The 25,344-nt window shown below is 44.5% G+C and overlaps 1 protein-coding gene across 1 annotated transcript; it reads left to right on the top strand.

Moving 5' to 3' along the window:
* Positions 1 to 10,154: 10,154 nt before the first annotated feature.
* Positions 10,155 to 15,080, top strand: LOC127583630 (heat shock cognate 71 kDa protein-like). Its single transcript, XM_052039805.1, has 9 exons — positions 10,155 to 10,308; positions 11,747 to 11,956; positions 12,079 to 12,284; positions 12,368 to 12,520; positions 12,867 to 13,422; positions 13,510 to 13,712; positions 13,888 to 14,086; positions 14,286 to 14,518; positions 14,742 to 15,080. Exons 2-9 carry the CDS (start codon positions 11,752 to 11,754, stop codon positions 14,916 to 14,918), a joined length of 1,932 nt encoding a protein of 643 aa, XP_051895765.1. The 5' UTR covers positions 10,155 to 10,308; positions 11,747 to 11,751; the 3' UTR covers positions 14,919 to 15,080.
* Positions 15,081 to 25,344: the final 10,264 nt, after the last annotated feature.

The raw sequence follows: 25,344 nt of genomic DNA, 5'->3' as shown, positions 1-25,344 counted from the left end.
CATTGTCTTGGTAGAATGCAAAAGCCACTTTAAATCTTTATCCAATCTCTTGTACATTTCCAATGGAAGCTTAAGAGTTATCTTATGATTAGGCATCTTGCAGCTTTCTGGTCTCAACACTTCCAGTTTTTACTTCTCTAATTTGAACATTCACATTTTCTATTTACACTTGTGTTACTTCACATCTCATTGTCATCCTTCTGCACAATCATCTGTTTTCCTGTTGCCATCCACCTCTAGTTAGAACTGCTTCAAAAATTGAGTGAAAGGTAACAGACTAAAAAATATTAACTTGTCTCCACAGATGCTATTGAACTATTTGCGGTTTTTCTTGGGTTTCTAGTACTTTTTCCATTAAAGCACCCTCTTAAATGTAGGGGACAAGGTTGAGTTTGGATTAAGTAACTACTCATTTGATGTATGCTTGAAACCTTTAAAAGTATTTCCAGCAAAAGATTGTCTCTACCCACCATCTTCCTATTCCTTCTCCTAACTGCTGCCCTGCCCCCCACCACCACCACCACCCCCCCTCCCAAAAAAGTCTTTCAGTTTCACAGCCTGTGTGATTGCAGCACAGGGTTCTATTTGGTCTGTCAAATTCCAGCTGTATCCAAGATCAATCTAGATGGTTCCACTGCCTGTCTCTATTCTCTTAAATTTTTCCAGGTTCATTTCCCTGAATTTTACAATTGCCTCTGCTACTTCCCCAGCAATAAATTCCAAACCACAAGTACTATTTCCTGAAGTGATTGTTTGGTTCTTTGTCAATCACCTTCATTCTATCACTTAATTTTGATGCCTTTCCACTGAGGATTTCTGTGGTCCAATCATATCCCTCCTATTGACTTGTTCCATTCCATAGTCCATCAATCTCCAAGCTTCCCTAGTCGATCAACAGGTGCCTCAACTCCAGAAGTTCTTTGACTAAGTTCTCATCCTCCAGTATAAATTTTCTAACTACAAGCAAGTTGTATGGGAACTTTTAAAATGTAAGTGAATCTACTTAATCCTTAGATGGTTTAGAAAGGACTAGTTAAAGGAGCAGATGTTGCATCTCCTATGTTACATGAGGAAAATGCTATGAAAAGGGTGGTTAGTGGAGTGCAGGCTGCCTACTGTATGTACCTATTAATATCCATACTAATCCCATTTTCCAGTACACAGCCTATAGCCTTCTCTGCCATGGCACTTAGTGCTTGTGGAAGTACCTGCCCCTACCACCACCTCAGTATTATAGATCTCAGCCACCCTCTTGGTGTCAAAAATTTAATTCTCCTTTACACACTTTAATTGCTTCCCTGGTCAGGTGATAGACTAGCTTTGTAATTTCCTGCATTCCAATGTAAATGTGCTCAAGTCCATACATTTGAGGTGAGGGTTGATGTTATTAAATTTCCCTGATCTCACAATTATGTAAATAGTGATCTCAACATTTTGCAATACAGTAATTGTAACCACAGAGGAACATCCACATTGTAGGTCTGAGTCTTTTTCATTGCCCATCCTGTTTTTGCCTTTCACTGAGTAAACCAGAAGGATTCATGAGTTTGCCACTGGAAAACAATAACCAGATTGGTAGTCATTATCAAACCTTTCAGCACCATTAAGGGCAAAATCTGGCAGGTACCTGGATGAACAGTTAAAAGTACATGGTGGGTCACCTGAACCTATTTTGTCTGACAGGAATTACCCAGATTTAAATGCATCCACTTTAATTCTGCTTTTACTTTTCAGATGTTCTGCCTCTCCCAGGATTTTGCATAGCTCAGGGATGGAGGATAAGTGTCCAATCAGGTCATGCAGATTACATCTGTGTGCAATAGAGCAGCTAGCGTTCTCACCTCTGGATTTTCTGAATGTTCAGAATATATTAAATAATCCCATTTAATTAAAATTCTTTGGTGGTGCAGAGCAGGGAATGTTAAGGAATTTATCAAAACTATTTATGGTTTCTGAAATGTATAAAGTAGAAACTACACCCAGTGTTTTCTCCCTCCCACCTCCAGTCCTGAAGAGACTTGATCACAGGGCTATGAGGAGAGTGTGGACAAGTGAGACTTCATGGATAACTCTTGAAAAATAACATTAGCAAGATGAACCAAATGGTCTCATTATGATGATCAGCTGGAATATCAAATCACATGTTATTATAAGAAATAATGTAATTGAAAATGTAAAAGCTGCAGATGCTGGAAATCTGAAGTAAAAACAAAATGCTAGAAAGACACAGGCAGTATCTGTGAAGAGAGAAACAGTTAATAGTGCAAGTCAAAGACTTCTTCAGAACTGGAAAAGTGAGAAAACATAAATTGAGTTCAGAGAACACAGAAAACATGGGTAAGTCATAGGGAATATAAGACCACCAGACATAGGAGCAGAATTAGGCCAGTTGGCCCATCGGGTGTGCTCTGCCATTTGTTCATGGCTGATTTATTTTTCCATCTCATCCCCATTCTCCTGGCTTCTCCCCATAACCTTTGATGCCCCTACTAATCAATAACCTATCCATCTCCACTTCAAATATATCCATGACTTGGCCTCCACAGCCATATGTGGCAATAAATTCCACACATTCACCACCCTCTGGCTAAAGAAATTCCTCCTCATTCCTGTTCTAAAGGAACATCTTTCTATTCTGAGGCTGTGCCCTCTGGTCTTGAACTCTCCCACAACTGGAAACATCCCCTCCACGTCCACTATATCCAGGCCTTATGGTATTCGGTAGGTTTCAAATGAGATCCCCCCCGCCCCCCCAACCCAATCCTTCTAAACTCCAATGAGTACAGGCCCAATAAGGCCTGATAATATCTCTGATTAGGTGAGGCCAGGGTTGCCATGATGATACACTGTTTACAAAGTCACTGGTTGATAAATTACTAAGAGTGAAAAGATGAAAAAAGGTATGTAAAAACTGAAAGATCAGAGCTGTCACAGGGAACTGAAATAGAAAGGAGAATGTGGAAATGCAGTGTCCATGGAGAATAAAAAGTGATTCGATATTAGACTTACTGTGGAACTGGCCAGTTTTTTATACAGAGAAAGCAAATTACTGAAATATTGAGTCCTGAAGGCTACAATGTGGCCAAAGAGAACATTGACACAAGAGACTGCAGGTGCTGGAATCTGGAGCAACAATCTGCTGAAGGAACTCAGTGGGTTGCGCAGCATCTGTGAAAGGAAAGGAATTCTTCACATTTCAGTCTGAAACATTGACAATTCCTTTCCTCCAATGGAGGCCTCAGGCAGATTGGTCAGATTGCGAGTGGGATTGAGAATTAAAGTGACAAGCAACTGGAAACTCAGGCTCATCCCTACAGACTGAAAGAAAGTACTCTACAAAGCGGTCATATAATTTTCGTTTGGTTTCTCCAATGCAGAAAAGACCACACTAGAAGCACCAAGGTCCAGGTGGTGACCACCAGGAGAGGCAAGGAAACAGACAGACAGTGCAGGGTTCCCCTGTGGCAATTCCTCTCAGCGAGGTCCTTTGGATACTGCTGGGGGTGGGGGGGAACGACCTTTCTGGGCAAAGCAGCAGCAGCCAGCTCGGTGGTACTGAGACTGGCTCTGAGGCTCAGCAGGTAAGGGAGAAGTCAGGCAGAGCAGTAGTGATAGGTGTCTTGATAGGCGGTCAGATAGGAGATTCTGTAACCGCAGAAGAGATACCAGGATGGTGTGTTGCCTCCCGGTTGCCAGGGTCAGGGATGTCTCAGAGTGGGTACAGAACATTCCCATGGGAGAGTGTGTGCAGACAGAGGCCATGGTGCACATTGGTACCGACGACGTAGGTAGGAAGAGGGATGAGGTCCTGCGCAGTGAATATAGGAAGTTAGGAAAGAAATTAAAGTGCAGGACCTCATGGGTAGTAATCTCTGGATTACTCCCAGTGCCACGTGCTAGTTAAGGTAGAAGCAGAAAGTTAGAGGAGATGAATGTGTGGCTGAGGAGCTGGTGCAGGTGGCAGGGTTTCAGGTTTCTGAATCATTGGGACCTCTTCTGGGGCAGGGGTGACCTGTACAAGAGGGAAGGGCTACACCTTAACTGGAGGGGAACCAATATCCTGGCAGGGAGATTTGCTGCTGCTACCTGGGGGGGGGTTTAAACTGGATTGGCAGGGAGATGGGAAGCAGAGCGCTAGGTCACAGAATGGAGAGATTGAAGCTAAATTAGATGTCATGAGCAGCAATATTATAAGGAAGGAAAGTCATGAGCCAGGGCATATAAACAACATGACAGATGGATTGAGGTGTTTATTTCAATGCATGGAGTACTAAGAGTAAGGGCAATGAACTTAGAGCATAGGTCAGTACATGGAACTATGATGTTGTGGCAATTACAGAGACCTGGTTGAGAGAAGGACAGGACTTGGCTGCTTACTGTTCTAGGGTTTCAATGTTTTAGAAGAGATAGGGAGATAAAAGAAGGGGAGGAGTTGGATTATGTCACAGCTGCACTCAGAGGAGAAGAAATGGAGGGCTCATTGACTGAGTATGGGTAGAACTCAAAAATAAGAAAGGTGCCATCACTCTTAATAGGTTTATACTATTAGACCTCCAAATAGCCATACGGACACTGAGGAGCAGATACGCAGGCAGATTATAGAAAGGAACAAAAACAACAGGGGTATCATTCTGGGTGACTTCAACTTCCCCAGCATAGGCTGGGAACTCCTTAGTGCAAAAGGTTTAGGATGGGGCAGAATTTGTTAAGTGTATCAAAGAGGGTTTCTTGTAGAGGCTCAAAGAGGGCAGGCGTGGTAGTGTAATGGTTACCGTAACATTATTACAGCGCCAGCAACCCGGATTCAATTCCGGCCGGTGTCTGTAAGGAGTTTGTACGTTCTCCCCGTGTCTGCGTGGGTTTCCTCTGGGTGCTCCTGCTTCCTCCCACATTCCAAAGACCTACAGGTTAGGAGTTCTGGGTATGCCATGTCAGCGCCGGAAGAGCGGCAACACTTTGCAGGCTGTCCCCAGCACATTCTCAGTAATGCAAAAACAAAGACTCATTTCACTGTGTGTTTCGATGTACATGTGACTAATAAAGATTTTGTAGCAGTATGTGGATAGTCCAACTAGAGGGGAAGCTATACTGGATCTTGCTCCTGCATTTCCTTTCTTACAGTGTTGCTGACCAGGTGATTGACCTTTCACTGGGTGAACTCCTTAAGATTTCATATAGCTATGAATATGGACAAGAGTGGACCCTGCTGGAAAGTATTAAATTGGGGGAGGGCAAGTTATGAGGGCATCAGACAGAAGCTTGGGAAAGTTAATTGGGAAGAGTTATTTTCGGGCAAATCTACATCTGACATGTGGAGGCTGTTTAAAGACCAACTGCACAGAGTTCAAGACCAGTTTGTTCCAGTAAGAGGGCAGGACAAGGATAGCAAAGTATGGGAACCTTGGAGGACAAGAGGTAGTTAATTTAGTCAAGAAGAATGAAGCATATATAAGGCTTAGGAAGCTGGAATCAAACAGGGTGCTTGAGGACTATAAAGGTGCCAGAAGGGATCTTAAGAAGGGTACAGGAGAGCTAGAAGGGATCATGAAAAGTCCTTGGCAAGTAGGATTAAAGAGAATCCCAAGGCATTCTACACATACATCAAAAGCAAGAGGATATCTAGGGAGAGGGTAGGACCGCTCAAAGATAAAGGAGGGAACTTGTGTTTAGAGGCAGAGAATGTGGGCGAGATCCTAAATGAGTACTTGGTGTCAGTATTTACCAAGGAGAAGGACGCATAGTGATATCAGAGTGCAGCATGCTAAGAGTATTGTGTTCAGTTCTGGTCGCCTCATTAAAGGATGTGGAAGCTTTAGAAAGGGTGCAGAGATTTACCAGGATGCTGCCTGGATTGGAGAGCATGTCTTATGAGGCTAGGTTGAGTGAGCTAGGGCTTTTCTCTTTGGAGAGGAGGATGAGAGGTGACTTGATAGAGGTGTACAAGATGATAAGAGGCATAGATCGAGTGGACAGTCAGAGACTTTTTCCCAGGGTGATGAAGGCTCACATGAGGGGACATAATTTTAAGGTGATTGGAGGAAGGTATAGGGGGAATGTCAGAGACAAGTTGTTTTTTTTTACACAGAGTGTGGTGGGTGCATGGAATGCACTGCCAGCAGAGGTAGTGGAGGCAGATACATTAGGGACATTTAAGCAACTCTTAGATAGCCACATGAATGATAGAAAAATGGAGGGCTACGTGGGAGGGAAGGGTTAGATAGATCTTAGAGCAGGATAAAATGTCGGCACAACATTGTGGGCCGAAGGGCCTGTACTGTGCTGTAATGTTCTATGCTAGGGCATTTCGAGATTAGGAAAGAGGTAGTGTTAGGTCTCTTGAAAAACATTAAGGTGGATAAGTCCCCAGGGCCTGATGGGACATACCCCAGGTTATTGAGACAGGTGAGAGATAAGGTTGCTGGGGCCTTGACCAAGATCTTTGTATCTTCTCTAGCCACAGGTGTGGTGCCGGAGGACTGGCAGGTAGCTGACGTTGTTCCTTTGCTGAAGAAGGGGAATAGGGATAATCCTGGAAATTATAAACCGGTGAGTCTGTCAGTGGTAGGGAAATTAATGGAGAGAATTCTTAGGGATACGATTCACGAGCATTTGAAGAAGCATAGTCTAATCAGGGACAGTCAACATGGCTTTGTGTGGGGCTGGTCACGTCTGACTAATCTGATTGAATTTTTCATGGAGATGAAGGTGATTGATAAAGGTAGAGCTGTGGATGTTGTCTACATGGATTTTAATAAGGTATTCGACAAGGTCCCACATGGTAGGCACATCCAGAAAATTAGGATGCATGGGATCCATGGTGATTTGGCTGATTGGATCCAAAATTGGCTTGCCCACAGCAGAGGGCAGTGGTGGATGGGTTTTATTCTGGATGGAGGTCTGTGACTAGTGGTGTTCCGCGGGGATCTGTACTGGGACCTCTGTTGTTTGTCATATATGTAAATGATCTGGATAAAAACATGGTAGGATGAGTAAGTGTGCAAACGATACAAAGATTGGTAGCATTGTGGATTGCATAGAAGATTGCGAAAGCATACAGCGGGATATAAATCAGTTGTAGATATGGGCAGACAAGTAGCAGGTGGAGATCCAACATAAAGGGGTGAACAGAGGGATCTTGGGGTCCAGATACATGGCTCCCTAGAAGTGGCCACACAGGTTGATAGGGTGGTAAAGAAGGTGTGTTTGCCTTCATTAGTCGATGCATTGAGTTCAAGAGCCAGGAAATTATGTTACAGCTTTATAAAACTCTGGTTAGGCCACATTTAGAGCATTGCTTCATTTCTGGTCACTTCATTATAGGAAGGAAGTGGAAGCTTTATAGAGGGTGCAGAGGAGGTTTACCAGGATGCTGCCTAGTTTGGAGGTCATGTGCTATGAGGAGAAGTTTGACAAAATGGGGCTGTTTTCTATAGAGTGGCAGAGGCTGAGGTGAGATGTGACAGAAGTTTATAAAATTATGCAAGGCCCGAATTGTGCTGTAGGTTTTCTATATTCCTATAAATAAATAGCCAGCATCTTTTTCCCAGGATTGGAAATGTCAAGTACTAGTGGGCATGTATTTAAGGCGAGAGGGGGAAAGTACAAAGGAGATGAGCAAGGTAAGTTTTTTTTTACAGAGTGGTGGGGACCCGGAATGCACTGCCAGGGGGGTGGTAGAAACAGATAGCATAGGAATGTTTAAGAGACTCTTCCCCCTCAGCCTGCTCTGCTCAAACAGCCTATCCAGTCTCTCCTCCATGCCAGACAACTTCCTGGTGAATTCCTCTGTACATTCTCCATGCAGTTGTGTCTTTTTTATAGTCTGGGAACCAGAATGCCAACTCATAATCTCTCTGCCACTTCAAATCAACTTATTTTCTCACTTTTTTGATGAAGGGTCTTCTATCTGAAACATTAGCTCTGTTTCTCTGTCTACAGAATCTGTCTGGCTTAATGTTTCCAGCATTTTCTATTTTTATTACAAATATGTAATGTGCTTTTTCCCCATAGCCCAAATATATTACAGATTTGTTCCACGTTTGAAGAATGAACCCAGACAAGAATTCATTTTTTTACTCCACTTGCTGGCATGTGCTAGGATAGAATACTATCCTAGTGCATACCCTCAAATGAAAGTTTCTCAATGTTTCTGATACTCAGAAGGAACCCTAAAAAAATTTTTTACAGAGAACTTTTTTTTAATGATTATTTAATTAAACTTCCAATTCAGAATTTACACCAATAATCCTGCAAATAATTAAAACCTCATTGCAACACTTTGAGAATTTACATTCAATATACAATATAAAATAGGTAATCATAAGAGATCAAGATGTTAGATTGTAATGAAAAAAATGCTCACTATTGTTCTCAAACTATGCCTTTAACCACCCTAGCCTTTGTGTAACTCCAGCCCCGTAACAATGATTGCTCTTAATTGTCGTATAAAATGTCCTTGCAAGCGATTTAAAGATTCTAGAAGGTTCTGGGGCCACTTCCTCATACTTCATTGGGAATGGCTGCCTCGAGTTTGTGCTCAAGTTTCTGAGCAGAACACGAAACCACGCCTTGCTGACTGACACGATGCCTATCAATTCAAAGTCACGTTTAATTAGACAAAAATAAAAAGATGGGTTTGAAAAATACATAATGAACTATTGCTCACAATTGCTTGTCAACTAATTATCATGATCTGTGCCATTCTACGAACAAGCATACAGCATTTTTGAAGTGAGCTATTAAACCGAGGCTCAATTGACCCAGGTGGACAAGAGCCTACGCCATTGATTTGGAAAGGATGTGCCCTGTATCCCATTGCCCGCATTACTCCAATAATCACATGGCCATTCCTGTCAGTCGGTAGCACTCGTTTTGCGTCAAAAGGAACATGTGCTTCAGATGTTTTACAAGTAAATTGCCCCTTTCAGTCACGGAACACTTGCTGGATCCCACAGCTGTGGCTCTGTCAACAAGCTGCGGGTTGCAGTCTCACTCCAGAGAGCAGCACAGAAATACAAGCTGATATCATGGTGCGGGACTGCCGGGGGGGGGGGGGGGTGGACATTAAACCCCCGTCCCCCAGACTCCCGCCTAACGTTTAACACCCCTCACACAAACCACCGGGCCCTCGCCGAGGGAAGTCATGCAAACCAGCACGTATGCAGTCTAAGGTGGCGTGAGTAATGAGCCTCCCCGATGGGAGGGAGCAGAGGTCCTCGCCGCTGGGGTTCCCCTCCCCCCCCGGGATCTTGCCGTGCACGGATGGGCTCCCCCTCCCCCCCTCCGGGATCTTGCCGTGCACGGATGGGCTCCCCCTCCCCCCCTCCGGGATCTTGCCGTGCACGGATGGGCTCCCCCTCCCCCCCTCCGGGATCTTGCCGTGCACGGATGGGCTCCCCCCCTCCGGGATCTTGCCGTGCACGGATGGGCTCCCCCTCCCCCCCCCCGGGATCTTGCCGTGCACGGATGGGCTCCCCCTCCCCACCTCCGGGATCTTGCCGTGCACGGATGGGCTCCCCCTCCCCCCTCCGGGATCTTGCCGTGCACGGATGGGCTCCCCCTCCCCCCTCCGGGATCTTGCCGTGCACGGATGGGCTCCCCTCCCCCCCTCCGGGATCTTGCCGTGCACGGATGGGCTCCCCCTCCCCCCCTCCGGGATCTTGCCGTGCACGGATGGGCTCCCCCTCCCCCCCTCCGGGATCTTGCCGTGCACGGATGGGCTCCCCCTCCCCCCTCCGGGATCTTGCCGTGCACGGATGGGCTCCCCCTCCCCCCTCCGGGATCTTGCCGTGCACGGATGGGCTCCCCCTCCCCCCCGGGATCTTGCCGTGCACGGATGGGCTCCCCCTCCGGGATCTTGCCGTGCACGGATGGGCTCCCCCTCCGGGATCTTGCCGTGCACGGATGGGCTCCCCCTCCCCCCTCCGGGATCTTGCCGTGCACGGATGGGCTCCCCCGACCGTTAACCCTTCCCCGGGCTCACGCCCAGCCCACCGCCGCCATCGGAACCTCCGGCTTCCATTTTGTCCGCCCAGGGCGCCAGCGGCCTCCCCGCCCCGTCCGGCAGTCCCGCCCTCGCCGGCGCGCCGGCCAATCAGCTCCACGCCTGCCTTCCCGCCGCGCCCGCTGACGAGAGCCGGCTCGGCGGCGATTGGTCGGCGGCGGCGTGACGCGCACGGCTTTCTAGAACTTTCGGGTGAGCCATAAAAGCGGCGGGCGGGAGCGGCGCGGTCTCATTGCGGCGTCGGACACTGCAGACAGCTCTCTTCGCGGCTCGGTCCTCCGGCTCAACCCCGCCAGCAGCACCAGGTACAGCCCCGGCTCAGTAACTCCACTCCACTCCACTCACGTTTTGTGTAGTAATTATGTATTTTTCTATTTCTTTCATGTTTACTCACTCGAATACCGGCCGCCTTCAAGCGCTCTGCCGCCATTTCCTGTGCTCTCCCCTCCGCCCCCGGCCCGTCGCCGCCCTGATGCTGCGGCTGTTTACCCGAGCCGACCCCCAGGGCGCCGGCTGGCAGCGGGCCCAGTGTCCCGACTGACCGAGGACGTCGGTGGGTGTCGGCCCGCCGCTTTACTCCGCCCACTCTTCTCGAACAGTCTCCGAGCCTCCGCCCTCCCACCTGGGCGCCGGAGGGAGGAACTGCGGGCGGCGGACGAACCGCCGCCTGCGCCGGGCTCAGGCTCCCGCCGACCACGTGGTGCCGCGGGGCCGTCCCACGTGACCCCGGTGCCGGGAGAGCGGCACGTGATCTGCTCCTGGTTGGGGGAGGGGGGATCCCGTGGTGTGTGTGTTGGGGGGGGGGGTGTTCCCGTGGCCTTGGGTGCTGGGAGCCCTGGGGTGGGCGAGGGGGTCCCCGTGGCCTTGGGTGCTGGGAACCCCCGTGGTTTGGGTGCTGGGATCCCTGGGGTGGGTGGGGGGCGGGGGTCCCGTGGTTTGGGTGCTGGGATCCCTGGAGTGGGTGGGGGGTCCCGTGGTTTGGGTGCTGCCTCGTGGACTTGCCCCTTCCGCCGGCTCCCAGTCACCGTGGGGCTCCCGGCCGGCCGAGCACACACCGGATGACTTCAGTCTGGAGGAATTTCCTCATCAGCCTGTAGATTCCCCGGTCCATGTCCGCTACAAACGGCAGAACATTTGCGAATGGACACGGGGCGCCGGTGGGAACGTGTAGCAGCCATGTGCCGACGGGCGGAGGATGCAACACCCACCTTTCCCTAACGGTCTGCGACTCATGATTGGGATTGAGTAGTTGAGGATGGAGTGTCAGTCTGCAAGTTGATGCTGCACCCGGGAGAGGGGATTGAAAATAACTTTTTGCAGGTGCTGGAAGGTAGCAAAGAAGTGGCCTGATGGAATTTGGGAGGGGACATTTAGCGCATTAAGTCCAACCTCATTGGTAGCAGCAACCCCATCAGTCCCATGGTGGCGATGAATCATGTGCACGCAAAAGGGATTAGTTTCATTTGGCATCAGTTTGGCACAAACAATGTGAGCCAAATGGTCTGTTCCTGTGCTGTTGGTTCCTTTGGCTTTCCTTTTTCCCAGTAGCCCTACAATTCTTTCTTAAAATAAAAACACCAGATTGCAGAGGTGGTGGATGTGGCTGTATCTTTGAGCGGGCTTGTGAAGTAATTGTGTAATCTGTCATGGAACAGCTGATTTTGATGAGTCATTGTTTCTGGCATTATAAAGATTTGGGTGCAGGTTCTTATTTGAATTGTCAATTATTAAATTATTTTTCAGGCAAAATGTCTAAGGGACCAGCAATTGGAATTGATCTTGGGACAACCTACTCATGTGTGGGTGTCTTTCAGCATGGCAAAGTTGAAATTATTGCCAACGACCAAGGCAACCGCACCACTCCAAGCTATGTTGCCTTCACTGATACAGAGAGACTTATCGGTGATGCAGCCAAGAATCAGGTGGCCATGAACCCGACCAACACTGTCTTTGGTGAGTTGCACAGTAATTTAACTTTTTAGTTTGTGTTATTGTAATGGTAATCTAGAAGTGATGCTATTTGGAATGTTTTTCCCTGATGAGATTTACTGATTATCCTAATCTTCATATTGCAGATGCCAAACGTCTCATTGGTCGTAGGTTTGATGATTCTGTGGTTCAGTCTGACATGAAGCACTGGCCATTCAAAGTAGTTAATGATAGTGGTCGTCCTAAGGTGGAAGTTGAATACAAGGCTGAGAAGAAGACATTTTATCCTGAGGAGGTATCATCCATGGTGTTGACCAAAATGAAGGAGATTGCAGAGGCCTATCTTGGAAAGGTATAGTGCAGTTGTATTTGTTGAATTCAAATAGTTAGAGCTGTGAAGATGTTATCTAAATTATTGTTTTCTTTATCTTTCAGACCATTACAAATGCAGTGATTACAGTACCAGCTTATTTCAATGATTCTCAACGGCAAGCTACAAAAGATGCTGGTACTATTTCAGGTCTCAATGTGTTGCGTATCATCAATGAACCAACTGCAGCTGCTATTGCTTATGGCTTGGATAAGAAGGTATGTGGTGTAAACATTGCCTTTGTAAGCATCAACGTACATTAAAAATTGTGGGGTTCTAAATTGGCTGAAATAAGTATAGACTTTATTCTTTGTATTGGGTTGTATTAAAGATGAGTGGATGAGAACATTAAATTTGCAGCTTGGACACATTCTGTAAACCATCTTGAAGTTTCTTAACCTGTTCCTAAAGCTGCTTTGCCATATTTTTGTCTGGCTGCTCTGTCGTGCAATGCTAATGATCAAGTGTTTCATCAGTCCAAAGTCCAGCCCCCCACCTTAAATGTATCAGTTTGTTGCATGCTTGGGTGTTTATTGTTGTCTTATTATTGTCTTTGCTCTACAGGTTGGTTCAGAAAGAAACGTCCTGATTTTTGACCTGGGTGGTGGTACCTTTGATGTCTCCATCTTGACCATTGAAGATGGGATTTTTGAAGTCAAATCTACAGCTGGTGATACCCACCTTGGTGGTGAAGACTTTGACAGTCGCATGGTCAACCATTTTATTGCTGAATTCAAACGAAAATACAAGAAAGACATTACTGACAACAAGAGAGCTGTTCGCCGTCTCCGCACTGCATGTGAACGTGCAAAGCGTACACTGTCATCCAGTACGCAAGCTAGCATTGAAATTGACTCTCTGTATGAGGGTGTAGATTTCTATACCTCAATCACCAGGGCACGTTTTGAAGAGCTCAATGCTGACCTCTTCCGTGGCACACTTGACCCTGTAGAGAAATCCTTGAGAGATGCTAAGATTGATAAGGCTCAAATACATGATATCGTACTGGTTGGTGGATCCACCCGCATTCCCAAAATCCAGAAGCTGTTGCAAGATTTTTTCAATGGCAAGGAATTGAATAAGAGCATCAATCCTGATGAGGCTGTTGCATATGGTGCAGGTAATGTGTTATTAGATATTGTTTGGCAGTGCACTCTTAATGCCTTATTAGTTTAACATAACTAATGTCATTTTAATGTGTCCTTAGCTGTCCAGGCAGCTATCTTGGCTGGTGACAAGTCTGAGGCTGTACAAGATCTGCTGCTGTTGGATGTCACTCCTCTGTCCCTGGGTATTGAGACTGCTGGTGGTGTCATGACAACATTAATCAAACGTAACACCACCATTCCAACAAAACAAACACAGACCTTCACTACCTATTCTGATAACCAGCCTGGTGTGCTGATCCAGGTAAGTTCCAATTTTCAATCTTTGTCCTAATAATCTGCGGTGTCTTGATTGTCAGTTGTGTTTAAATTAGTTGTCTGGCATTTATTGAATGTTAATATGAATTGTGTCCAGGATCTTGCCTAATTAGTTTCTTCAAACAGCTTTCCTGAAACTATTCTAAATGTTTCTAATTTAGGTGTATGAGGGTGAGAGAGCCATGACGAAAGATAACAACTTGCTGGGCAAGTTTGAGCTGACTGGAATTCCACCTGCTCCTCGGGGTGTGCCTCAAATTGAGGTGACTTTTGATATTGATGCCAATGGTATCTTAAATGTGTCTGCAGTGGACAAGAGCACTGGAAAGGAAAACAAAATCACCATCACAAATGACAAAGGTAAGAAGCTTTGGAATTTGATAAATACTACTTCTGCTATGATGAAGGATTCCACAAGTCATTCGTAGTTTCCACCAGAAATCGAGAGATGGATGTTGGCGAAGTACCTTCCTTGGATGTCTGAGCAGTTGAAGTAAACAAGAAGTTTGCTGTTGCTTCACAGGGGAGCTATACTACACCATTCTCTTTTTGTTCTTAGGTCGCTTGAGCAAGGAGGACATTGAACGTATGGTTCAAGAAGCTGAGAAGTACAAGACTGAGGATGATCAACAACGTGAAAAAGTAACAGCAAAGAATGCACTGGAATCTTATGCTTTCAACATGAAGGCTACAATTGAGGATGAGAAGCTGAAGGGCAAAGTTGGAGATGATGATAAGCAGAAGATTTTGGACAAATGTAATGAAGTTATCAGTTGGCTGGATAAGAACCAGGTAAATTGCCTTTCAGATTATTTTTGTACCTGGAGTTCAATTTTGTCAGTTTCAATTAATTCGCTATGATGAAGTAAAAACCATTACCATTCGTAGTTTCCACTGGAGCCCCATGGGGTTGTGATGGCAATCTTCCTTGGATGTCTGAGCGTTTTTTCTTTTTTTCTTAATGTGCATAAAGTTTGATACAATGTAAGTAACAATTCCTTGTTGTTCCTTCCAGACTGCTGAAAAAGATGAATATGAACATCAACAGAAGGAGCTTGAGAAAATCTGCAATCCAATCATCACCAAGTTATACCAGGGGGCTGGTGGGCCACCAGGGGGCTTCCCTGGTGCTGGTGGTGCTCCTCCTGGTGCAGGTGCATCATCTGGCCCAACAATTGAGGAGGTTGATTAAAATGCATAGCGTGTCTACTAGTCTTTGAGTGTTTTGACTCAATGGCTAAGTGCACTTAACACACTAAATGAAAAGAACCAGCTTTTATCTTAAGTGCCAAGTTTTGAACAATGCACTTGTACATCAATGAAAATTTGGTCTGAATAAAAGCTATGATCAGAACATTACAACTTGTGCCTTTTTTTCCAAGTCAATTCTAGAGATTTATTGACTAGCCCAGGTGCATATGTGAAACCTACCAGTGTTCTAATGGCATGTATCAACTCAGGCAGGAGAATGGAATGAGTAGGTAGTTAGGAAAGACATTCACACCAGTGATAAGTGTCCATGGTAAAGTTCACCTTGCAGTACTCGTGCAAGTCAAGAATGGCTTTCATCAAGTTAGGTGGGTAACTTTCATTAGTTGCATTCAATTTCTACTTGCCTGCAGTCACACCCAGCTGAAGTACAGGTCTTTAGTACCATAGCTGGGGTGTTGACTGGCCCCATAAATCTGATTTGCTGTTTATCATGGGTGGAGTTTGCTTGAGACAAACTTTCCTAGGTCTATTTTCCAAAGCTTGTTCAGGCACTAGATGTGAAAATGGCTGACAGTGCTTCCAATTGCTCCTTATCCCTTGATACGATGGAAGTAGATGTTACCTAATCCAGCCTATCTGATGGGTTCCTGTAGTATCCAGTAGTTCAGTTACTATGGTTAGAATGAGGGTGTGGGTCCTGGGAGTCTCTGAGGGGAAATTAAACTTTGGTTATACCCAGATGTGTGCTTGTTATGTTAGTTGGTGACTATCAGAATTAGTTTGTCAAATCAAAGGTGAAGTGGGCTATTCACTTGATTTCTCTGTGTAGAGATCCAGGAAACTTGCACCATGAACTTGATCAGTCTGTAGGTAGTCCTCTGTGGTTACTGTTACTAGCAGTATCATGTGCACCTCTAGTTATCTAATGCTCTGCATCACACCAGGTCTGTGAAGTGTCTCTTTGCTAGGGGTGTATTTCAGAATAGCGATGTAGGCAAAAATTGGATGTGTGAACAGTAGGGTTATAGTACAAGAGGATTTCAATTCCCTGAATATTAACTGAGATTCCTTAAAAGGCTCAGTAATTGGAATTTTTGAGGTGGCCCAGAGCTTTTTTAAATGGCCAATGAAGGAGCATTATTGAACCTTGAAGTTAGTTTGTCAAGTGAAGGGAATCAGTGGGGAGCATTTTGGAATTAGTGACTAACTATTTTTCAAAGTGGTATGGACCAGGAGTAGTCAAGTTTGTCATGTACACAAGTATAGTGAAGTACAGCTAAAATAAAACATTTGCTTGCAAATGTACATAAATGACAAAATAAGACAAAAAGACTGCAAAGACAAGTCCATAGTGTTCCATTTAGGGTTGTGTGGGTCAGTTCAAGAACAAGATGTTTATAGGAAAGTAGCTGTTCCTGAATGTGGTGGTGTGGGACTTACGGCTTCTGTACCTTTTGCCTGATGGCAGCAGTGAGTGAGAAACAGGCAGGACCCAGATGGTGGGGAAGGCTGGGTCCACTATGCAGCCTCTTGTGTTCCTGTGTGCTGGAATTGCCATACCAGGCCATTCAACCATGCATCTTTAAAAGTTTGTAAGCATATATGGTGACATGTCAAACCTACTTGAGTTTCTAAGAAAGTAGAGGTGCAGGTGTGCCGTCTTCCTGATTGCATCTATATGCTGGGCCCAGGACAGGTAATTGGCGATGTTAAAACACCCAGGAATTTGAAGCTGCTATATTCTCCACTTCTAACCCACTAATGAGAACTGGCATGTGGCCTCTGCCTTCCCCTTTGTGAAGTCAATAATTAGCTCCTTTTATTGACATTGAGCATGAGGTTGTTATTGCGGCACCACTCAACCAGATATTCTATCGAGATATAATAAAGATTTAATTTGAGGGAAGGCCAATTTCATTAAAATAAGCCTGGTAAAGGTAGACTGGGAGCATCTATTTACAACTGCACTGTGGAAAGCATTCAAAGGGGAAATAAGAGTTCAGGGGCAAAGTGTTCCTGAACACAACCACACAAATGCAAGGAGCACTGGATATCGATTGGATAAAGATAAAAAAGGAAACAAATGGCAGGGACAGAGACTAAAGACAGGAAGCCTGAAGAGTTGAAGAAGGTACTTAATGAAGGAAATTAGGTAAGCAAAGAGGGGTCTCAAAACATTGCTGGTTAACTGTATTAAGATAAATCAAAAGACATTTTGTCAGTATATTAAGGGCAAAAGAATAATCAGGGAAAGAGTAGAGCCCATTAGGGACAGACAATGGGCAATCTGTGTGTGGAGTCAGAAGGTAAAGGAGAGGTCCTAAATGAATATTTTTCATCGATATTCACAAAGGAAATTAAGAGATTGTTGGGGCTCTGGCTGAGATTCTTAACTCTTTGCTAGCTAAAGGTGAGGTATCAGATGACCAGAGGATAGTAAATGCCCCCTTTTCAAGAAGGGCAGTAGCCTGATAGTTACATACCTGAGCCTAACATCAGTGGTAGGGATGTTATTGGAAGAAATTCTGAGGGACAGGATCAATGATCACTTGGAAGGGCAGAGACCGATCAGAGACAATTGTCAAGGGCAGATCCTGTCTGACCAATCTGCTTGAAATTTTTGAAGAGGAAAAGTGTTTTGATGAGGGCAGTGCAGTAGATGTAGTTTACACGGACTTCAGTAAGTTCCCACATGGAGACTGGTTCTAAAGGTTAGAGTCAATGGGATCCAAAATTGGCTTGGCAATAGGAGATGTGGGTGATGGTAGAGGGTTGATTTTGTGATCAGATGCCTGTGACTAGTGATGTTCCACAGGGATCGGTGCTGGGACCCTTGCTGTTTGTAGCATACACAAATGACTTGGATCTAGATGTAGGAGGCATGATCAGTAAGTGTGCAGATGATATGAAGATTGGTGACGTTGATAGTGTGGAGGGTAGTCTTAGGCCACAGGGTGATATCAATGTGTTGGTGAAATGGGCTGAGAAATGTCAGATGAAGTTTAATGTGAGGTGATGCATTTTAGAAGTACCATTGAGGTTAGGACGTACACTATAGATGGTAACGTCCAAGGGAGTACTGAGGAATAGAGGGATCTTGATGTGCAAATCCAAAGATCTTTGAAGGTGGCAGCACAGACTGGTAATGTGTTTAACAAGGTATATGGAATACTGGCCTTCAGTAGTTGGGGTATTGAATGGAAGAGCCGGAAGCTAATGCTCCAACAAATAATGGTCAGACCTCAGCTGGAGTACTGCATGTAACTGTGGTCACCTCAAATAGAATGATGTAATAGCGATGGAGAGGGTGCGGAGGAGATGCACCAGGATGTTGTCAGGGAAGGAGCATTTCAGTTATGAGAAGAGACTGGAAAAGTTACTCTGTTCTCTGGAGCGGACGAGGTTAAGAACGGATGTGATTGAGCTATATAAAATTATGAAGGGTATCAATAGGGTGGCCTGCGGGAAACTTTTCCCCATATCAGAGGTGGATAAAACTAGATATAGAGTAAGGTGTAAGAATTTAGAGGGGATCTGAGGGGGACGTTGTCCACCCAGTCAGTGGTGAATACCTGGAAAAAGCTGCCTGAGAGAATGCTGGAAGCAGAGCCATTGACAGGATTTGTCCAGAGAAGCACTTGAATCACTTAGATATAGAAGGTGTGGGCCAAGTGCTGGGAGATGGGTTTAATACAAGGGTGCCCACAGGCCAGTGTAGACATGCTGGGCTGAATGGCCTGTTTCCAGGCTGTTTGACTCTATTATTGTCTAGGGGCCTATGGACAACTCCCACATATATTTTCTGCCCCTTCTTGTTTCTTGGCTGCAGCCATAATAGTTCTACTTCTTTATCTTCTGAGTTAAGATCCTTATTCATTTCCATATCCTTTAATATCAGAGCACCCTTACCTCCTTTTCCATTGTCCTTATCTCTTCCAAAATTAATATTTGATATCCAACCGTGGTCACTTTGCAACCAATACGGCTGTTGGGCTACACTCATCTAATTCTATGTGTGCTATTCATTCACTTGTGAGTGCAAAGTGCACTCAGATAAAAAGCCTTTAATTAAATTGTTTCTCCCTCCTGAGACTCCAGTTGGAAGTAATCTCATGGTTTTTGCACTGTCCCATCCTGACAGACTCCGGTTATATATTATCCATTTTGCTAACCTGCACCATCATTTTGTCTTTTCTATTTAACTATGTAAATTTCCCCTAACCAGAACTCTCCTCCCAAATGTAAGTATTATCAACACCCCTGGTCATCATATTGGCTAAGACAATGGTCCAGCCCAATTCAAGTGAAGCCCATCCCAGTGGACACTTTCATTAATCTGCTTTTTAACTTGGGCCCTGGCTGTTTTCATTCCTTAAGCCTTTCTCCTATTTATATCTTTTGTTCCTACATAGTTCAAGACAACTGGATCTTTCTTTTCCCATGCCAAGATCTTCTCTAGCCCCAGTACAAGCTTCAGAATCATCCCAGCTGTAATACTGAAGACTTTTGCTCCAAAACTTCATGTACCTCCAGCCAATCTGACTAACAATGTGGAAAATTGTCCAGTTATGTGCTGTTCACTAGAAGCATAACAAATCCAATGCAACTAATTTCCACCCAATTGATCTGCTCTCCATCAACAGCAAAGTGATGGAAGCCGTCATTAACAATGCTATCAAGGACTACCTAAAAGCTGGAGCAAAGAACTGAATTCCAGAGGTAACAAACAATCTGCTGGAGGAACTCAGCGAGTCATGCAGCACCTGTGGGGGAGAAGGAATTGTCAACGTCGATTGACAAGCATTTCCTCCAGCAGATTGTTTGTTGCCCCAGATTCCAGCATCTGCAGTCTCCTGTGTCTCCTCTGAATTCCAGAGGTGAGATAAGAGTGACTGCCCTTGACAACAAGCGTTTCACTGGTGTGATAGCAAGATGCTCAGGTAAAACTGGTCGTTGGGCATTGAAATGAAAGCATTCTAGTGGTTGGAGCAATACCTTGCACCAAGGAAGATCATTATGGTTGTCAGAGGTAAATAATTTAGGCTCCAAGATATCACAGCAGGAGTTCATCAGGGTGGTTTCGTAGACCCACCAACTTCAGCTGCTTCATCAATGACCTTCCTTCCATCATAAGGTCAGAACTGGGAATGTTCATTGATAAATGCACAATGTTTGATTCCATTTGTAGCTGTTCAGCAAATGAAGCAGGGCATGCCTGCATGCAGCACAACCCATGTAGAGTCATAGAGTTACACAGCATGCAAACAGGCCCTTCAGCACAACTAATCCATGCCAACCAAGTTGCCTACTTGAGCTAGTCCCACTTGGCGCATTTTCCCCCCCATACCTTTCCTACCTATGTACCTGTCCAAATGTCTTTTAAACGATGTAATTGTACCTGCCTCCATCACTTCATCTGGGCAGCTCGTTCCACATACCCACCACCCTCTGTGTGAAAGTGTTGCCCCTCAGGTTTCCTTTAAAATTTTCTTCTCTCACCTTAAACTTATTCTAGTTTTAGAACCCCCTACCCTGGCCATTCACCTCATCTATGCCCTTATGATTTTATATACTTCTACATAACTCTATAAGATTACCCCTCAGCTGCCTACGGTCCAGGGAAAAACGTCCCAGCCTATCCAGTGTCTCCTTATTACTCAAGCCCTCCAGTCCCAGTTGCATCCTTGTGAATCTTTCCTGCACCTTTTCCAGCTGAATAACATCCTTTCTATAGCTAGGCGACAAGAACTAGGAGTATTATGCTCAGTTCTGGTTGCCCCATTACAGGAAGGATGGGGAGGCTTTGGAGTGTGCAGAGGAGGGATGCTGCTGGATTAGAGTATTAGCTATTAGGAGAGGTTGGACAGATGGAGGCTGAAAGGAGACCCAGTAGACGTTTATAAAATTATGAGAGGCATAGATAGGGTAGATAGTCAGAGTTTCTTTCCCAGGGTAGAAATTTTCCCATGTGATCTAACCTTCCGGACCATACAGGACCTTGTCAAAGACATTGTTAAAGTCCATGTACACAACATTTAATAGTAGCTAACAAATATCTCTTCCAGGGCCCCGATAATTTCTTCCTACCTTCCCAAATGTCCTAGGATACACCTGGTACAGGGATTTTTCCACCTTTATGCACTTTAAGACTGCCAGCATTTCTTCTTTTGTAATGTGGATATATTTCAGGACATCACTATTCTCTTCCCTGAATTCCCTAATTTCCATGACCCTCTCCACAGTAAATACAGACAAGAAATATTCATTTAAGTCCTCTCCCATCTCCTGTGACATTGATCCCTAAGGAAACCTATTCTCTCCCTGGTGACCTTTTTGTTCTTAGTATACTTATAGAATCTCTTGGGATTCTCCTTTACCTTATCTGCCAAAGGTACCTCATATTCCTCTTTTGCCCTACTGATTTCCCTGCATATCTCTTATGCTTCTCTTGATCCCAGCTGCCTATACCTGACATATGCCTGACCAGAGCTTCAATATCCCTCATGAACCAGGGTTTCCTTAATCTTGCCAGCCTTGCCGTTCACTCTAACAGGAATACACTGGCACTGAACTCTCCGCATCTCACTTTAAAAGCCTCCCATTTGCCAAATGTCCCTTTACTTGCGAACAGCCTCTCTCAATCAATCTTTGCAAGTTCCTGCCTAGTGCCATCAAAATTAGCCTTGCCCCAATTTAGGAGTTTAACTTGTGGACCACTCCTATCCTTTACCATAATTATTTAAAAACCAATAGAATTATGGTCATGGATGCCAAAAGGCTTCCCCCCACTGACACTTCAGTTACTTGTTCTGCCTCATTTCCCAATAGTTTCCCCTCTCTAGTAGGGCCATCGACATATTGTTTGAGAAAGCTTTCCTGGACACATTTAACAAATTATGCCCCATCTAAGACCTTTGTACTATGGCAATCCCAGTCAATGTGAGCTGAAATCACCGACTATTACTAACATTCTTACAGCTATCCATGATCTCCCTTCGTGTTCGCTCCTCTAAATCCTACTGATTATTAGGGGGCCTATAATACAATCCTATAAAAATGGTCATTCCCTTCTTATTTCTGAGTTCCACCCATATAGACTCACTGCATGATCCCCTAAGAATATCATCTCTAAGTACCACCAAGCTGTTCTCCCTAATCAAAAAAGGGAACCCCCCCCTCCTCTCTTACCCCCACCTCTATCACACCTGTAGCATCTGTACCCCGGAACATGGAGCTACCAGTCCCGCCCAACCCTCAACCATGCTTCTGTAATGGCTATAATACCTCAGTGCCATGTAGCTATCCATGCCCTGAGTTCATCTACCTTATCAGTCAGGCTCCTTGCATTAAAATTAATGCAGTTTAGTCTATCAGACCTTCCTCACTCCCTGTCTTGCTCCAGCCTGTCCTGTCTACTGAACTTGCTCACTTTAATTTCTACACGTGCCTCACCCTTCTCATCTGCCACACTATTACTTTGGATTCCACCCTGCTACCAGACTAGTTTAAACCCTCCCAAGTAGCACTAGCATATCTCCCCACCAGGATATTGCGCCCCCCTTCCAGTTCAGGTGTAATCCATCCCTCTTGTACAGGTCACCTCTGCCCCACTGTCCCGGAAGAGATCCCAATGGTCCAAGAACCTGACCCCCTCCCTCCTGCACCGGCTCCTCAGCCATGCATTCATCTGCCCAATCCTCCCTCCTGCACTAGCACGTGGCACAGGGAGTATTCCAGAGACTACAACCCTTAAAGTCCTGTTTTTTAACCTTCTGCCTAACTCCCTAGATTTACTCCGCAGGACCTCATCCCTTTTTCTACCTGTGTGGCTGCTCACCTTCCCCCTTGAGAATGTTCTGCAACTTCTCAGAGACATTCTTGACCCTGGCACCCAGGAGGCAACATACCGTCTTGATAGTATTCAGTTAGGCTGAAAAGTGACAAGTAATATTCATGCCACAGTGGTGCCAGGTAATGACCATCTCCGACAAGGGAAAGTCCAACCATGTACCTTGAAATTCAATAACCTAACCATTGCTGAGTTCCCCATTATCAATATCTTGGAGGTCACCATGACCAGAAATTCATCTGGACTGGCCATATAAATCTGTCAATGTAATTCTAACATAACCAAAATTCCTTACACACCAGAGTCCTCACAGCCCTCAGAAGAATGCTATGCTTTTCATCTTTTATTTCAGCAGCCTTTGCAGAGCTGAATGGCAGGATGTGTACGTGTACTCCCGTTAACTCAGTCTATGTACCAACAGCAAAACCTCACAAAACACAGGTTCAGATTTTGTCTTCACTGACTGTCTAATGGTGGAAACATAGAAACCAGGCTATTTGTAACAGTTTGTTTAAAGCTTTCTCCAGAATAAATATTTCACAAAATACACAAATTTCATACTCCATTGATCCAGTTTCCCAAATCCCTAGACATACTAGCTTTTCACTTTTGAGCTATTTGTGAGTCCCAATGATTTTTAGAAAGTAAATACCTCTGCTGCATAATGCCCATTTTGCTATAACTAGTTGTCAGTTATCATTGATAAGTCATTTTTTAGGATGAATATTCCCAAGCTTATACTGTTTTAGATAACAAAGTAACTGAAGTTCTTCAGGAAAACACCCGCTGATAGAGAATCTCTTGACATCATCTATGAATCCATTTATTTTTAGGGGCAGTTAATACAAAATGTTTTCACAAAGCATGCAAAAACTTGAGTTGGAGTTCTCATTTTTCATAAAAGTTGTATTACAAAAATAGCATCAATTTTACTTGTTATTTGTATTATCTATTTAAAGGAAAAATATATTACTCTGTTCACTCTTGTATGCAATAGATCCCAAACATGTTACCTATTCAAACAAACTGTAAATAATATCTGTGGTTTAAATATTCTGGAGAAGAAGTAATAAACATGTCAACTTGATCCAACAAGGTTCATTTTAAGGTATGTGAAAAATAGTTTTTTAAAAAATTCATACATATGTTTCAGTTGCAAGGCCAGCATTTATTCCTCATCCATGATTGCCCTTGAACAGCTAGCTTGGCTGTTGCACTATGCTGTAAAAAGTTAACTACATTTTCCAAGTCTGAAGTCACAAGCTGTATCAATTAAGGATGTTGCCAATAAAATAGTTTGATCGTCACCTTTCCTGATGTTGGAGTTTTAGAAATAGATGCATTTAAACCTGTTTCACTGGATTATTCGGGGTTTGTATTACATGGCCATGACAAAATCACTATGTTAATATAGTGCTGAACAGATTTATTATGCTTGTGATGGTAAAGTTGTTTGATTTTCCTGTTGAGTATTTGATATTACTGTTTAGTTGTCCATGGATATGTTTGTTGCATTGCATTATTCTCCAGCAACAAAGGGAGATAGTAACGCAAAAACTCAACCTTTTGCTCATTTATGGTTCAAAAATAGTTTACTAAATTTGTATTTATTGAGTGTAACAGTGTGGACCCATTGATACCTTCAAGGTATTAAAAGCATTGTCATGTATGTTCCGTCCTTCACACATACTGTATAAGGAGTGTTAACATAAGGTTACTTTATCTTAAGCATGATGAGTCAGTCTGTCAGTACTTTGAAATTATATATTGGATACAAATGTTGCTAAATTTGACTCAAACCTAACCTTGACCTTGGTACAGAGAAACTATCAGATTGAGCTCAGGAACTGTTCTCCATTGCAGTTTGAAACGAGTGTCAAAGTACGTCAACCTGTATTTGTGCTGATTATCTCTACATACAATTACCAGTTGCGTAATCTGTGTTCTATTAACTGTGCAAATATGTGTGATGTGGTTAAAGTTCCTAAAGGTTAAAAAAAAACTTCCAAAAAGAAGTTTCGGATGGTCATGCTCATGCCCTGTAAATTATAGGATATCTACAGAGAGTTGTCTGGAAGTAATTCCTGGTGTTTTATCACACAACCCCAACCAGTCTGCTCTTGCTTTGATTGCCAGGGGTGCCATAACTAACAAAAGAGTGAAAATGATAAAGCACTTAAGGGATATTTCAACACTCTTCACTATATTTAATCCAATTTGCAGGCAACAGTGCCCTAAATTGCGGTTAATCTTCAATTGCGTTTGGATTGATCGGTTACCAGCATTTCTGATCAATGAGTTACAGCCCTGATGTGCCAACCCTGTGTTGCCCATCTGACCACAAGGCTACAGTCTCCAACGTGCAGTAAAAAGGAGAGACTGGGGCTTTTTTTCCCTGAAGCCTAGGAGACTGAGGGGGTGACCTTATAGAAGTTCATAAAATCATGAGAGGCCAAGATAAGGTGAATAAACAAAGTCTTTTCCCCAGGGTAGGGGAGTCCAAAACTAGGGGGCTGGGTTTAAAGTGAGAGGGGAAAGATTTAAAGGGATCCGAGGG

This window comes from Pristis pectinata, chromosome 27 (genome assembly GCF_009764475.1).
Source record: "Pristis pectinata isolate sPriPec2 chromosome 27, sPriPec2.1.pri, whole genome shotgun sequence".
NCBI classification, from domain to species: domain Eukaryota; kingdom Metazoa; phylum Chordata; class Chondrichthyes; order Rhinopristiformes; family Pristidae; genus Pristis; species Pristis pectinata.
Note: the sequence above shows the minus strand (reverse complement) of the source record. Positions and strands in the feature narration are given on the sequence as shown.